This window comes from Oryzias latipes, chromosome 16 (assembly GCF_002234675.1).
Source record: "Oryzias latipes chromosome 16, ASM223467v1".
Classification (NCBI taxonomy): domain Eukaryota; kingdom Metazoa; phylum Chordata; class Actinopteri; order Beloniformes; family Adrianichthyidae; genus Oryzias; species Oryzias latipes.
In genome coordinates, this window is record NC_019874.2 from 27,032,897 (window position 1) to 27,049,256 (window position 16,360).

General features: G+C 41.8%; 2 protein-coding genes across 2 annotated transcripts; both read left to right on the forward strand.

Moving 5' to 3' along the window:
• The first annotated feature begins 11 nt into the window (after positions 1 to 11).
• LOC101165668 (alpha-endosulfine) lies at positions 12 to 7,586 on the forward strand. Its single transcript, XM_004078347.4, has 3 exons — positions 12 to 216; positions 2,279 to 2,401; positions 4,731 to 7,586. Exons 1-3 carry the CDS (start codon positions 160 to 162, stop codon positions 4,899 to 4,901), a joined length of 351 nt encoding a protein of 116 aa, XP_004078395.1. The 5' UTR covers positions 12 to 159; the 3' UTR covers positions 4,902 to 7,586.
• Positions 7,587 to 8,267: 681 nt separating this feature from the next.
• On the forward strand, positions 8,268 to 9,741 carry LOC101165916 (MCL1, BCL2 family apoptosis regulator). The gene is made up of 3 exons (XM_004078348.4): positions 8,268 to 8,862; positions 9,004 to 9,254; positions 9,347 to 9,741. The coding sequence occupies exons 1-3, from the start codon at positions 8,424 to 8,426 to the stop codon at positions 9,461 to 9,463; spliced, it is 807 nt and encodes a 268-aa protein (XP_004078396.3). The 5' UTR covers positions 8,268 to 8,423; the 3' UTR covers positions 9,464 to 9,741.
• Positions 9,742 to 16,360: the final 6,619 nt, after the last annotated feature.

The window sequence follows — 16,360 nt, forward strand, 5'->3', positions numbered from 1 at the left end:
GGTGATGTCACAATCGGTTACGCCATTTTTGTTAGGGAGCAGTTGCGTTCAGAAAGGCAGGATTAGGTCGGCTGCAGGTACGTCTAACGGTACCTCGTTAAATTTAGTCGTCGACTTGTCTGTCAAACAGGACACCTGTTTGTGCATCACATAAAGACAATGTCGTCAGAAAACCTCGACTCGGACACACAAGTGGATTATGAAGACGAAAAACAGGTGGGGATTCTTCTCAGACTGCTAACCTAGCATGCTAGCTCATAGCTGGAGGTGGCTAACATGGGCTAGCTCAAGTGAAGTGTTTGCTTTATGTGTACTGTTTTGTGAGCGGTTAATGAGAAATACTGGAAAGACATGCGCAACTATGACCAGCAGTGCAATAAATTATACATTTGTGTTGATTATCGCTGTTAGTGTGCGCGTTTATTTCGTCATCATGTGTCACTTTGTTTTGTCCCTTGCTTTATGATCATGTCATTGGCTGGTCGGTCCACAGCAGCTCAGGCCTAATAATTGCTCTCATTAGTGTTCTCCAAAAGTGGCTTGGTAAAGCTTTTCAAATATTGGTGATTTAATATTGCTCGCTTTTAAACAAGGTATGATTTGAAATCGAGACTGACTTCCCTAGGTTTTGCTGGGAACACTTCATGGCTTCCAGATTTCCAATGTTTTTGTCACCGATGCACCGACCAACTGCAGTATTTACTAGGGACTGCCACTAACACATCATATGACCTCATCGTTCTTTTCCTAGATCCAGTTTTCAAGTCATAATCAATTTGTTTTAGTACATATTAGTTTGGCTTTTCTATTATTGTACTTGGTTCAGAAGATATGTATGAAATTTTGCAACGTTCACGCAATGGACATGCACAATCGAGCCTATTTAGAAGAATTACACACACACTAAAGCGTAGAAAAGTAATTTTTCTGACCGCTTTTTCTGCATAAAGTCTAAATATCTTTTTAAAGAGAAATGCCGGGATTTAAGGGACCATAAATGCAGCTTAAATCTGATGTGATCTGTTTTTCATTTCAAAAAAATAAATGCACAGAATAGGGTGAGACTTGCCAGGACTGAAGGTAGTCTTTTTAATAAAATTTAGTTGAATGCTGACCAGTCCCATAAACTATAAATGTAAACATAAAGGCTGAAGCAACGGCTCCACTGGTACCAGATATGGCGGCTCTTAAAGTACTTGCTTATAGAAGTGAATCAGTGTTCATCCTCCTCCTCCTAGGGGAAACTGTTCATCAGCTTCTGTGTCCTGAGTCACATTTTATCCCTGTCCCAGCAGGCTTTACAACAGACTTGTGGTCTCTTTCAACAAGACAGCAGACCTTTGTATCCTTGGATTGCTAAAAAATGTCTGTGCAGAAATCCATTACTAATTTGTGTTTTATTTAATTGTAAATGTTTGTATGTTTAGCTTCTTGTCACAACTCTTGATTTACTCATTTAAGGGCGTTGCCTAAATGAGTGACCTGAGTGTTTACCTGACAGCAGCTTAGAATGGCACCTTACCAGTTTGGTCAGTATTAGTCATCTGAAGCCAAAGCAACGGCTTTATTAGTTTTATGAAGTTGGCAGCTTTAGCTGGGATGATTACTCCTTATTATATAGCTTTAAAATTGTTTGTTCATTTCACAACTGCTCCCACAGATTTTTTTTTCAGAAAAAGTATAAAAATATTAATATAAAATGCCTCTTCAATGTACAACAAACGTTGTCCGAGGTTGTGCTTATGTCAGCTTCAGGTTTCTTCGGGGTCAGTCTTTGTGACAAACAGAATCCTGAGGCAACCATGTTGCGCCAAAATATTTGTTATAATTGTTGTAAGGTATGTTCAGATTTATGGGTCCAACCTGCTGCCTGTCGCTGTCAAGTTTTTGTGACGCAAAAGGTTCTGATTGTGTTACTGTTTTCACAGTTAATAAATGTACTTTAAAACTATTCTTTTACAGATTACATCAGAAACATTAATGACTCGTGCTTTTATGAAGCATTACTAGCTCTAATCATTTATTGTCCTGCTCTGTTTTTGTAATTGCATTACCTAACTGTGAAGTGATGCGTTTAAAAAGATGTTTTCAGTCTTCAACTTATCTTCTAAGATGTGTTTCTGCTTAAATTCTTCAAATTGCAGAGCGGCCATAAATGAGAGTGTACAGCGCATCACATCTGTTCCTGTCGTGCTTGAAATGTCTTCTTGTCAGTTAACCCCTTGAGTACTGTAGTCTGTTTTTTGGAGATGTTTTAAGTCCATTCCTGTGCTTGCAGGACTCACAGGAGAAGAATGGAAACCCTGTGAAAGTGGAAGAGGCCAAGCTGAAAGCCAAGTACCCCGGTCTGGGGCAGAAACCTGGTGGTTCCGACTTCTTGATGAAGAGGCTACAGAAAGGGGTCGGTAACCTGCAGCTTTCAGTCAAACCACTAAGTTGTGGACCCCCTGAAGAGATGGTTCACCAATTATTTTGGTGTTCCAGCTATAAATGTTTACAGTAAAAATAAACCGCAATATATAAAATCTGAAAAGTAGTCAACTTAATTTTTTTACAATAATTACAGGGCTGTAAAACTCCTCACTACACACATTATCCCCTTTTTTCAGACATACTTTAACATTTTCACTCTTTTGCCTCTTGTTTAAGTTCAAACCTTTGTAGAAAAATAAGTCGGATATTTTAGATCACAAAACAAGATTGTTTGACAAACTGAATGCTTTCTGTACAGAGGAAACCGCCCAGCATTGATTGACAATAGCCGTGGTTACATGTGCAAAATGTTTGGATGGGATTAGAATTCAACCGTGTCCATGGGCCCAGAAAAACCTTTTCCGATTATAACAAACGTCTACATGGGCCACGCATGCGCAGTTCTCTCTAAAATACCGGAAGAGGAAATGATTACAAGCTCAGTAATATACAAGATGATCTTCTAAAGGTGCTTTCATTATTGTTATGGTTATCACAAAGCGCCTGTTTGCTCATCATTTTATTTTTAATCCGTGTGGTCAGTGCTTTTTTTGTGGTGGAACGGAGCTGGAAGAAGAGTTAGGAGAAGGCTAACAATAGCTTTGGACGAACATAAAATCCATGCGGGCAATGCAGCAATCTGCATCTTGGTTGCACGTAAATATGTGGGAATAACATCAGCCTTTATTTAGTCGGGACACGACTGGAAACACAAATCCATGTTGATTGTTTGGTGTTTCTAAGGACTGAGCTGCATTTCTGCCTTGAAAAGCTCACACACCGCCCCAAAGCCACCAGTCCAAGCTCTGCTCGGAGACACGGTTCTACCAGGAAACACGGTTCTCCTGAGTTCAGCAGCTCATTCACCTGGAGCTGCGGAACGGATCGCTGTCGGAAGCCTCCCACACATAGCGGACACGTAACAAAGCATCCTCCCTTCCCCTCAAACACAAAGCTCTCAAAGTCCGGCTGCTCTGCTCAGAGACACAGTTTGCTCGGTCCACCGGCAGCCGGAATGCGCAGGGTCCGGACGTCGGGGGCCACGAAGGGAAGGGAGAGGCGAGGGCGGAGCACGGAGGCATCCGCGTGTTGCACCGGGCGTCCGCGGAGCAGCCGGTCGGTCCTGTTTGCGCTCCAAAGCCTTATCTGGAGCGAAACATCCGTCTATCCATGACGTAAAACCAGAGCAGTAGTGAAGCATGATCAGAATGAACCGTTTACATGCACAACGATCGGATCAACAATCGACTTAACCCACCTATCTCAATTGGAAAGAAATTTCGAATCCGAACGAGTCTGATCGGGGCAGAATATTCCGAACAGCGTGTTTACGTGACGCTTTTTTCTTCCGATCAGGCGTTCATTCCGATTAGTTTTGTCCATGTAAACGCAGCTATTGATACACAGCCAGTCGTGAAGTAAAACACAATGTTCTGTTGAGGAAAAAAATCATACAAAATTGCGCAAATACAATCCACAAAAGAAGAGTGGGAAAAGTGATCTGTGAATATAGCAAGGGAACACTGTACTTACTAAAATACTAAAGGATTGACACAAAAATTAAACAAATTTAAGTCCCTTTCTCAGTTAAATAAAACAGATATGCTGTTTGTTTCTAACCAAATCTCTTTATTTTTTGTTAATTCATCAGTGCCTGAAAACTGAACATGTCGAAACAAAGCAACGCTTTCTTCATTATGACCTCAATGGAGTATAATGTTCTGTATCTTCTGCATGTCTGTTGTTTTTTTAAACAGCAAAGCATTCAGGCCTTTCTTTCTCTGTACGTTTCTAGACACATCTTTTTAAATGGGATACAATTATCTAGCAACGTCTACTTTATTCTATAGTAAGGAGCCAAATATTCTAACATAAAGTTGCTTTAATTGTTAAATCCTTCAGTCTTAACATTAGCCTGAGTTGGAAATTTGCTTCTGTGACATAGTAAAGAAAATAGAAAAGTATACAGAAAAACAAATACACAAAACAATTGATAGGAATGGATGCCAAGTGTTATTGTTGATTTAAATTGCATAATGGAACGATGTAGTCTATTTGAAATTGGTGCTACTTAGGAGCACAGAGGAGAGTGACGGCTGTGCGCCTCTAGTGGTTTTACATCTGTCAGCTCTCTGTTCATCACCTTCTGTTACTTCTAATTATAGAAACATCCAAAAGTTTCATTCCAAGCTTTTGCTTGTGCCTTTATGTGAACAAACGACTGACACACTGAGAATGTCGTTCTGTGTTTGAAACAGCAAAAATATTTCGACTCGGGCGACTACAACATGGCCAAGGCCAAGATGAAGAACAAGCAACTTCCTGTGGCGGGACCGGACAAGAACCTCGTCACCGGAGATCACATCCCCACGCCGCAGGATCTACCGCAGAGGAAGTCATCCTTGGTGACCAGCAAGCTAGCGGGCTAGCCTTCATCCTTCAAGGGTCACCCTCAACCTTCCTGGGCCTCCTGGGAAACATCCCTTCCTCCCTTCTTCCCTCTTCTGCTTCCCTCTTCATCCCCAGGCATCACTGGCTTTAACATATCGGACAGTTGTAAAAGTAAAAAATAAAAAAACTCCATTTTGCTTGTATGATAGCGGGGTGGGGTGGAGGTTTACGTCGCCGCCAGGCCGCAGCCCTCTCTGCCTTTCTGCCACGCACAGCCCAGCCCCCTCTGCACACTCGACTGCCCCCCTCCTCAGATCTTGGTTTTCACTGGTCCAAGATGCATTATAGTGGGTGTGTGTGTCATCAGGCAGGGTTGGGTGGGGTATGTTAATGCACTTTGTATTCTGTATAGTATGTATTGTTCTCTTTTGCATTCTGAATGACACCAAAACGATGTGATTTATGGAGTTGGGAACCATGGTCGCAACTCTCTTCAGTCTCTCTGGTCTGCGTTTCAGGACAGGACTGGTGTGTGATTCCTAGTTTTCAGTCAGTAAGGAACACCGGTTTGGTTTAAGAGGGGATGATGGGCTGACCCTCGATTGTTGGCAGAAGAATGCAAGATCATTTTTAATAATGCTACTTCACGCTCCAGTGACCTTAGTCAAATAGAACTTGATCAGCTGCTGCAGCTCAGCCAGACGGGGATTTGTTTTTGTTTTGAGTGTCTGCCGCTCCTCTTTCTAAATACGCTGCATGATTGTAACAAAACACAAAGAGAAAATGTTTTATTTTTAACTTCCTTTCCCTTGGTGAGCATTTGTGTAGAAGAAAGGAGCGCAAGAGTCCCAAAGTGTCCACAGTCGAGCCTTCCTCCTCCTCCTCCTCCACTTTGCTTCTTGCTGTCCTGACAATCCATTCACACTCACTCGTGTTAGCCTCCCCGGGCTTGGAGCTAGCCGAGTGTGTCCCTGTGTTTTATTTAAAGACTGGAAGTCCTGCCAAGTGTCTGAGCTCAGTCTTAGTTTAGTTGGTTGCATCAAGATGTGTGTGTCTGAAAGATTTATCATGGATGGAAGCAGCCTTCTGTGGGGTGTCTTCTCATGTAAGCGTGTGATGGGTCATCAGCCCTGGTGCTCGGTAACCCGCCTGAGAGAACTAGTACAGCTAAGTCCTGCATGACAGTCAAGGATTTCAGTCCTCCAGATTTCTCCCAGCTGGCATCAGGCCCATAACGTCCCTTTGGTACCTTGGAATCATCCGACTCGTGTTCCGATAAGTCACAGTGGAAGCTGAAGCGTGTGGCTGTAGGTGGTTTCATGACCATCCACAGAATTTCATGCTCCTCAGAAGCAGGAATCCAATCACCCCTGTTTGCTCATTTGAGTCTCAAGAAAATTGGTCTGTACATTTGTGTGACTGACCAGAGGAATTTTGAGCGTGGGGGAAGTAATGCTTCGTGTTTGACTCCATCTTTCTCAGGCCTCCACAAGATAAAGGACATAAATCAGTTGTTCGGTTCCCTGTTAGGGTTCCTGTGTCATAAATCTGCTCTGGAGAGTCAATTCTCCGATGTGACTCAAAAAAGAGACTGAACTTTGATCGGACAGGTGTTTGAAGGTAAACCGTGTGGACGAGAGAGGTGTTTATTGGAGCATTTTTATGACGCTTAATGACATCCGGTGCGACGTGTGAGATGTGCTCATCTGTCACATGAGTCAGAAACGGTCTTTCTTACGTCAAAGGTGGATTCCTGCTTTATTTTTGCAGTTTCACCTTGAAATGTGTCAAATTTTCAGGAAGTGAAAGTATGTTTTGTTTTTTTTGTTTTGGTGTTGGAATGCTTTTCTCTACTCCAGCGATTGTAAATAGATCTCAACACAGACCTGCTTGTCGATGTGTTCACCGTCAGAGCCACGTCCGATTCAATGGTTCCTCTCTCCTCTCGGTTTAACACTACTTCTGCTGTATCCTGGTGTATCGCAGAGGCTCTGTGAATCTGTATCATATGAAAATAAGTGTAAATGCTGCTGATTTAAAGACAAATACAAAAAAAATTACCCTGTAAAAAGAAAAGAAAAGAAAAACCCACACCAATCTTCTTGATTCTGTCACCTCTTTGAATAGTGTCTCAGTTCTGCAGCTCTTACGTCAATCTGCTTGGTTTGGGGCTATATTTTCAAAATGCATTTTTCAATCATATTTCTTATTTCAGTATGAAATGTCAAGTTAACACTTTCATTGAGAAATATGTTTTGGTTTAACCGCCAGCATTTGGAAAGAAGAAAAAGGAAAATATTGCTAAAAACAAAATTAAAACAGGCTATAAAACAAATGTAAAGTAGCTCTACTGCATTACTGGCTTTGAAAATGGGCAGTTGGTGAGGAAATTGCTCCAAGCCGCCTAATCCACAAGGTGTCTCTCGGCTGCAAAGAACACGTGCCAGAATATGACATTTTGTGCTGCTTTTACCTTGTGTGGGGGGTTCCCCTTTTTTGTTTGGCAAGAAAGTGTTTCTTAATGGTATTACATTTCATCCCATCTCAAAGTAATTGCAGGGAAATGAGAGAAGCCTTCCTTCTAAGATAAATGAAGTGGGTTCACGTGAGTGAAAGAATGATTTTAAGACTAAATATCATGCAGGGGTTACCTGTTTCACATGTGTGGTAAAAAGCTGAGAGGATTTTTGTCAGTATTTGAAATAAACTTTTACATTAATATATTCTTGTTTTTCTTTATTGACATCTGTTCTTGAATTATATGCTCTTTCAAAACATTCAACTTTAAAACAAAAAGTTAAAAGTAAAAAATCAGTTTAATGTGGGTGAAGTGTTGCGTTCAGACAAACCGGAAGTTGAACAGGAGCAGTGACCATTTCTGAACACTAGAGGGCAGCAACGTACAAACCACATGTTTAACAGGCGGAAACTTCCAGGTGCTTCTGGTTTACACGAAGAGTGGAAATTTTCTGTTAAAAAAGGGGTTTTTCTTTCGACAGCCTCAGCTGAAAAACCTGTGAAGAAAATAGCACGAAATCCGACTGTAATAGACTTTATTTTTTTCTAAAGTAATAAAACCTATAACTTAGCTTTTAAGTTATTCAATAATTTATATTGAAATATTTTCAAAATCTTTAATATTTTATTGGCAAATTGTTGCAATTAAAAACAATTTTGGGGAATTACCTGACTTTGACACAAAAGCATATCCCACAATTATAATTTTTATTTGTTAGATTTCTATTTTTAAATACTGGACACTACATTTTTACATCATTTTACATACGAACATCCTTGACAGTTTGAGTTTGAAAGAAAAGTGGAACAATCCATCTCCCTAAACTCCTGCTAACTCCGCCCACACCCGACAGTGTGGGCGGACCCGACAGTGTGGGCGGAGTTGCTGCCCTGCTTTAAAGAAGGGCAGCAACTCCGAAGACTTCCGCTTACAGACTGCCCACTATGTGATTCGGCCACGAAACAAACTCACGTCAACATCTTTTTTTAAATTCAGACAAACTCCAACTCATTCTTTAGGCGCAAACGGTCGAACGAAGAAGATGTTTCCTTTGCAAAAACAGATGGTTAACAGCTACATCACGTCTAACTGTGGATTTACGGGACACATCCTCGGCAGCAGAGCGGGAGAGATGTCCGCGCGCGTGCCTCTGCCGTCCACATTAGCCTCTCACGTGGCAAACCCCGACCCGTCCGATCAGCTCAAAAGACCGCAGGACCTCGAGTATTCCGCGAGGAGGTTTCACGACGTCGACGACGATGGCTCTCTCCCCAACACCCCGGAGTTGGAGTGCGAGGCCAGCGTTTCCGGCGACAACTCGGGAATCGACGCTTTAAACGAGGACACCACGGAATTCCTCACCAATTTCTTTAGGAACTTTGTTGGAATTTCTCAGTATCGGCACCGGGATAATAAATACATGTCGACCGCGAAAAGAGTGGTGAACGACGTGTTAGAGAAACACAAGATTACTTACAACGGTAAGTTCACAAGGAAGGAACGAGGCCATTTTAGTTTGGCTAGCAGAGAATGAGGAAGTAACGAGCTTAACCTCCAAACGGCCGTTTCTTCTGGACGTTAGGCCCCAAACTAAGTTTGATTTCGACTTTCTTTCCACACAGGTATGATCGTCAGACTGTCGTTGGACGACCAGGGGGATGATATGTCATTTGTCAGCAGCGTAGCGAAGAGCCTTTTTGCGGATGGGACCACCAACTGGGGCCGCATCGTCAGCCTGCTGGCCTTCGGGGCGGCGGTGTGTCAGTCCTTGAAGGAAAAGGGCAGAGGTCACTGCGTGGACCTGGTCAGTCAGGAGATCTGCACGTACCTGCTGAGTGAGCAGCGGAACTGGCTGGTCAACAACAACTCCTGGGTGAGTGTTTGCTTCATGGTGCGGTTGCATAACCACGTTGACTCCCTCTGCATTCAGAACCACTGATGGTGTTTGTTTTTTCTCCCCCTCAGGATGGTTTCGTAGAGTTCTTTCGCGTTTCAGACCCAGAAACGACAGTCAGGAACACTTTGGTGGCCTTCCTTGGAATTGCTGGCGTTGGGGCTTTACTGGCCCAGCTTAGTAGGTGAATTTATTTGGGACTCCACATCATCTTGTATGGTCTCCATATGGCCTTCTTTTTTAAGTCGCATGAAAGAGGAGCGGTGATTTGCACCACTGCAACACAGAGATCCCAGCACGGATACCAAACCCTTCCCATTCTGGACTTTTTGCTTTGACCATGGATGGACATTTTCAATCTCAACCTGCAGAGCCATTGCCTTGCATACAGTTTCGCCCTCTACTTCTTGATTGACTTTTGTTAGCACTGTTTACCTAAATAAAACTATTTTTGTGCTGAAACGTACGTGTAGATCTTAGTTCCGATTTGATAAATGCATAATTTTGTCTTGCTTAATGATTCCTATGTAACATGTTTGAAGCCTTTGCCTCTATGATGAAGAAGCCTCTCTCAGGGGGAGATGTGTGTTCTGATCCTGTCACAGCATCGGGCTTCAGGACGAACACTCCTCATGCCTCTCCAAGGTGATGAGCCACACTTGGCCTTCCCTTGTCTGCTCCTGCTGCTCAGTATGTTAGCCACCTCCCTAGTTACCCCTCTGCAGTGTTTGTGACACCACAGGGGCATAAAGGACTGAGGCAATGTCATAGAGCAGTTTGTCTTATCCACCAAGTGGATTATGGGTGCAGAAAGCAGATTTTCAGATTAGTTTGGAACTATTTGCACCTTACATACAACTATTTTTTTAAAATTGTGTGTGTGTGTATATATATATATATGTATATGTTTATGTATATATACATACATCATATATTTGTATATTTATGTATAAATATTTGTATATTTATGTGTGTAAATAAATTTACTTTTGTTGCTGATACATGTTAAATGGTTTGATTAGGCATCTTTAATCCTTCAATGCATTTGAGAACAGACTTAAAACTTAACTTCTTATGGATCCCTATGTTCAGCTTTAGCCTAAAAACTCAAATGAACCTGGAAAAGGAAATGAGCTGAAATCGTGTGCAAACTTTTTAGTTTCTACTTGGTTTTGTTTGCAGCATTTAGCAAGTGCAGGAATGATTTTGTAAAGAAGTACTTAAAATGATTAGTATTTGATCAAAGTTGTGCCTAGTTTGAGCAATGCAGTTTTGCAGAAACTTGACTCGCATTCTTTTGAACGTGGGTGTTTTTAAGGAGCGGTTACGAAACCTAAACAAGTCTGCTGCCCAAAAATTCCATGCATTCACCTATCAAAGGCCATGAGGATAAGTCATTCGGCTTTGTTGCTTTATCTTTTGTTTTACGAAAATGTGGCTTTTCTGGCATTTCAGATATGATGGCCATTTTTAAAGGACTTCCTGCTTCTACCAGACTTCACAACTCGAGATAGGAGGAAATGCGTCAGACTGGCTCGGTATTGGTTGCAAGTTTCTCCCCTTGCTTAGTAACAACACACCCCTTAATCTAAAACCGTTTCTGGGAACTTGAATGACGCACAGGAATACTTGGGCTGCGCTTTTCTACTGAGCAGCCCTAAATTCTCAGAATTTCTCACCCTGATATGCAGCAGATTGGCTCAACTTTTTGCAGCTTGCAGCAGCTCTGCATGAAAGACGACCAACTTTGTCAGATTAGAAAGTTGGGTGCCTGTAGTTCTCAAAGTAAAAATGGGGCCTTTCAGCTCCAAGGACTTTTTAATTAAAGGTTGGCCTTTAGTTTGAGCTTTTCTGTGTAATTTAATCACATGACGGTTCAACCTTAGGTTGTTTTTTTTCCTCCTTTGAAGAATGTCATAGCAAACATGATTAAAATGTTTCAGGGGATTGTTGTAAATAATCATTAGATCATGTGCTTGTGGGGTTATTGCATCTTTGCTGGGTCCCAAACAGTAATTACTGACTTATACGTCTTTGTAGCCTTGCACTTTTTAACTAGCTGGGGCCCGGGCTCGTCTTTATCTATGACGCGACTGACTTCTATGGAATCGGCAAACGGAAACTATCAGTCGCTGCAGCTGCCTGCAAACTACGTGTGCAAAATGGAGAGGCGTGCATTTGCAGTCTCCCACTGTGGTTTTTCCTGTGTGTGCATGGAAGCCTCCTTTAGATTCCAGTCAGCCATAAATGAGGATGCTTTTTGACGGGGAAGGAAGAGCTCTTTGGCCTTGCAGCATTGACGCTGATCCCACACAGACAGAAAGTATGCAGACCTGTTGATTTGCTTTAAAACACAAGAACATTTTTGCAAAGTGACCAATCATGTCTGAAGATCCAAAATGAAATTCAGCTTTTTATAGTCTTTGTGTTGGACACTTATCACTTCTGTTTATTTTGGGAACTTTCATGATCTTTTGCCTGTTGAACAAAGTGTTGCTTTGTCAACATCAATCTAGCCATCTGCTTTAATTGAGTTGGGGGTGGGGTTCTAAAATAAATCTGGAGCAAAGGACAAATGGTTCCCATTTATTTGTGACTAAGTCTGAACTCTTGAACATGAAGATCTGCTTTGTGAGCCAGATCAAATTCCACCCGCTGGCTGATATGTCACGCTCCCCTCCAGGAGGAGTCATCCTGTCTGCTGAAACTTTATTCTGCGTCCGATGACCAAAGCACGGCTGTCGTCTGCTCGTGCGTGTCCAGAGCTGTGACATGTGGCTGTCAGTGGAGACGCAGTTACTTTCTCTGTTACCATTCCAAGGCTATGGGAACAGATGTTTCCAGTCTTTATCATTAAATGTACATTTGCACAATGATTTTTGCCTTAAATGCTGCAGCTACATTTCAAACAACCCAAGATTTCCATTCCATACCATTCTGAGCTAAACAGGTCCATTCATAGTAAATATGGTTTAAGACTGGAAGTTGGCTAGTAAATTTGCTTTTTGTTGGTGAAACCATGTGCTTTCATTTTTACAACAGCCGCAAACAGGGGGTCAAAGTTCTTTTCAGAACCACGCCATCTTTTAACCCTTTAACGTCAGACAGAGTTTTAGTTCCAGTGTTGACGTCTTTCCGACTACCGTAACTCTTCAACCGTTCACTCAGTTAACCTTAATTCCAGTGGATTCTGAAGCAGAGATAACCAGCGTTGTGCTGACATAAAACACTTCATCATGATTTTGTCATAGAGAGAAAAGGGACTTTGCGCCGTTATACAATACATTACGTCACAGCTTTGCCACATTGACGACAAAGTCTACGTGAATGGCCGCTTTTCAGAATCCGCTGATTCACGATCGCGTAAACTGTTAGAGTTACAGTATGTCAAAGAGCGTGTGTTCTTTAGGCGTTGCTGGCAACAACTTAAAGAGTTAACCCTTGTTCTATCTCAGATGACCCCATGCTTTCATCGACGTGTTATTCCTACCATGATAAAGGTGGAAAGATTTCATGTAATCCATGGACACCAGTGAAGATCAAAAATCATTGAAGAAAAAAGGTTCAGAGCACTGTCTAGTGGGTCTAGATGACCCAACGTAAAAGTACCTAGGATAGAACAAGGGTTAAACAGACAGCTTTTATGGGTGTGAAGCTCTTTTGTTGGTTAAACCCAACTCTCAAAGCGGCAGAGTGAAAGAAAACCAAGTGAAGATTTGGCCAGTCCCAGGTGCTCCATCTGATTCCTTTTTCTTGAACTTGACTAAAAGTCTTGAGCCGAATCTGAATTCTCCTACAGCTTCTCCCCACCTTTACATTTAGCCCTAGTGTCTTCTAATTCAGACTTTACTCCCGCTCAATGACGTCATCAATAGTCGCCGCTCATCCACATTAGCAAGTATCTGCCAGCGCTCGGAAAATAACATCAGTTTTATGTACTTGAAGGGCTTCCCCTTTTTCGGACACCCCTATCCCTCCAAATGGCCCCACAATTGGATGGATAGGGAGAAAGTGGAAGGGTAGGGGAAGACTTCTGATTCAATCTTGAAAATGGACTTAGACCAGTGAAAAATCTCTCATGTGATTAAACCTGTTCAGACAGGAATTATGGATTTAAATAAATGCATCAAGTTTAAAGTCCAACTACGATCATCTTTTGATTTATTGTAAAAGCTTGTCCAGTGGTCTATCAGTTGTGACAAAAATGAATGGACGCAGTTTCTGCAGAGTGGCAGTAGTTTATTTTAAAATTCACCTCTGAGTGATGTGTGGGACTATTGGCGCTCATTTCCAATCATTCCTTTGTTTACACACTCTCTCTCGTGAACTTACAGCCCCTCACAACCCCAACCTAACATTAGTGGTGCAACAAAAATGGCGAGCAATATTGGAACTATCCAGCCGTACAGTTTTGAGCCAGATGCCAGCTCAGACGAGAAAAATGAAGGCTTTAATGTAGCTATTTGTCTGCAAGTGGATGCATCAAAGAAATACTCAGAAATGTTATTTTAAGCTTAATTTTCTGTATGTATGTCCTCTATCATGAGAAAAATTCTACAAAAACTTTTTTTTTAAAAAGGATTTTCATTGGAGTGGGTCTTAAAATAAAAAAATGGATCAGGTTTAACACGATCAAAACATTGATGGCAGCATTAACAGCTGAGCAAGTTCCCAGTTTTATTTTAGAGCTCAGTTCTGGACCCTCTCCACGTATCTTCAGCAAGCATCCTCTCTTATAAATAAATTTGCTCCATTGTCTACTGAGCAAACACAGGAAAACACTGCCTGTCTCTAAACTTGGGTGCTGTAGGTCAAAGATTCCAGATATTATTAAGCAACAACCTTCCTCTTCCCTTTTCCACTCAATGCCTTCATTTTCCATGTGATGGCTTTGATATTTATTAAAATGATGTTTGATTTTCTTCCCTCTCTTTCACCATATCTGAAAATCACATGCAAAACTCATGCAAATTTACAGGAAGGAGTGACTATTTCCATCGTTGACTTGGTCAGGGACTTTGCTTTGCAAAACATGAGAATTTTTTTCTAAATGGACTTGTTGAGTTGATACATCTACTGAACGTACCTGCAGACGACGAGTGGCTGAAGCAGGTTTACAAAGTCTCAAATTACCTCAAGCAACATGTTGCAAGAAGCAAGTGACAAACTTTGTTTTCACAATAGATGCCACACATTGCCAGCGCTTATTTTCCTTGTGCTTGTGAGTCCACGTTGCTGTATTTAGAGCCACCACATGTCCCAGGCTTCTGTGAAAAGAAGAAAAAATGTTCCTCAAGCAGACGCTGCTTTGACTGTTTGCTCTTTCTCAGCACAGAGTGTTCTTTCTACTCTTGGCTCCTGGATGCTTTCCAGTTCAGCAATAAGGCTGCGTTCTGTCCAGAAGGGGCGGGATCTTCCCAGCAAAATTCCCGGCTCATTACCAACAGGAAGGAAGTAGCCGGATATTTGTCGAAGAACAAACCCCAAAGCCCTGCAGTGTTTGTGGAACAGCTCGCCCAGTATGTTTATTCATTTTGCTATTTAAACTCAGAGCCAGGGAGGTTCTCGGTCAGTTTTTTATGCTTTTGGTCTTCCTTATTTAAAATGTGCACCAAATCTGGATGTGCTTTACACAGACTTTCTATGCACCAAAGTACAAAAAAAAGAATAGAATGAGAGGACTTAGTTGTTTTTTTTCTAAATTCTACAAAAGATTTGGTGCAAAAGACAATACAACACTAACATTACTATAAATTTGAATACACTCCTTTGCTAGAGAAGAGATGCAAACTTCTACCAGGGAACAAACCTGGAGGCTGCAAACAGAATAGGTTTTTTATTTAATAATGTGTTGATCCAATTAGACAAGTTGGGAGTCTTAACATTTAAATCCTTGAACTAAAAACATTTTTTTCTGCATCATGTCTGCATCCTCTACTCTAGCACCAGCTACCCTCATGTCTTCGTTCACTGCATCCATTTCCTGTCAGAGCTCCAACATTCAAAGTCCCTACTCTCAGTCGTAACTTTCCTATTCTCTCTTCCTCCTCTCCTTCTTCAACCAACAATAGTCCAATTTCCAGCAGCACCCTGTTGGTGAACAGCACCGATGGCGGTCGCTGTTAACCCGGGCCTCCACCGATCCGGAATGGATATCATAGGTCTGATTTGCATATTTGGTTTGGTAATGATTTTACATCAAATGCCCCTCCTGACCCAACTCTCTGTGTTTATTCGGGCTTGGGGCCGGCACAATGAGACCCTGCCCTGGGCCCCCTGTTGCCGTCTCGTCCGGCCTTCGCAGATTCGGATGGTTCAGGACGTCCAAAAATGAAATGTGCAGTTTTGGAAACGAAAAGACACACAAGAGTCTGCATGAATTTTCAAACCTTTTGCCAAAGTAGAGAGGTGGAGAACCACGACCTGTTAGGTTTTGTGGCTGTCCGCTCTCCCTGTCCTCAAGGCAAAAAGGTTATTTTATTTTTATTCTTCAGTAAGGGAAAATGAAAACAGACAAAATACATCATTAGAATGGTGTCTTTTTGTCTAGTCTGCATCGCAGGTGTCGTGGCTCCATAAACACTCCAGTACAGAAAGAAAACAGACCCCTACTGGTGACCTCGGCACATATTATCTGCTGCTGAGGGCAGGAATCAAGCATTTTTCTGCAATAAAACATACATGCATATATAGAATCCATTAAATGCATAATAAAAAGAATACAGAAAATATAATAGAACCCCTGTTCACCTCCACAATACCCCTGTTTGGATCTCCTTAGAGATCCAAAACCCCTCATGGCTACATTAAAAGTTCATGTGGGAAATCTAAAATAAAAAACAGTGTCAGAGCAATAATTCTTGTTCTTTTTTTCTCCTTCATTCTCCACATATAGCTTGTTTTTTTATGTTGCTGATCAGTCAAGATGGTGATGTTAAATAAAAACATTTGAAAAATGAACCTAAAACATGTCAACAGCCCACTTTGCTTTGTTCATTTTAATTACGAACTTCATCTGATTGCGTTGCCAGACGTGCTTCAGTCCAGAGGCGAAAGGGCGGCCACTTTGGTCCATTGAAAGTCTG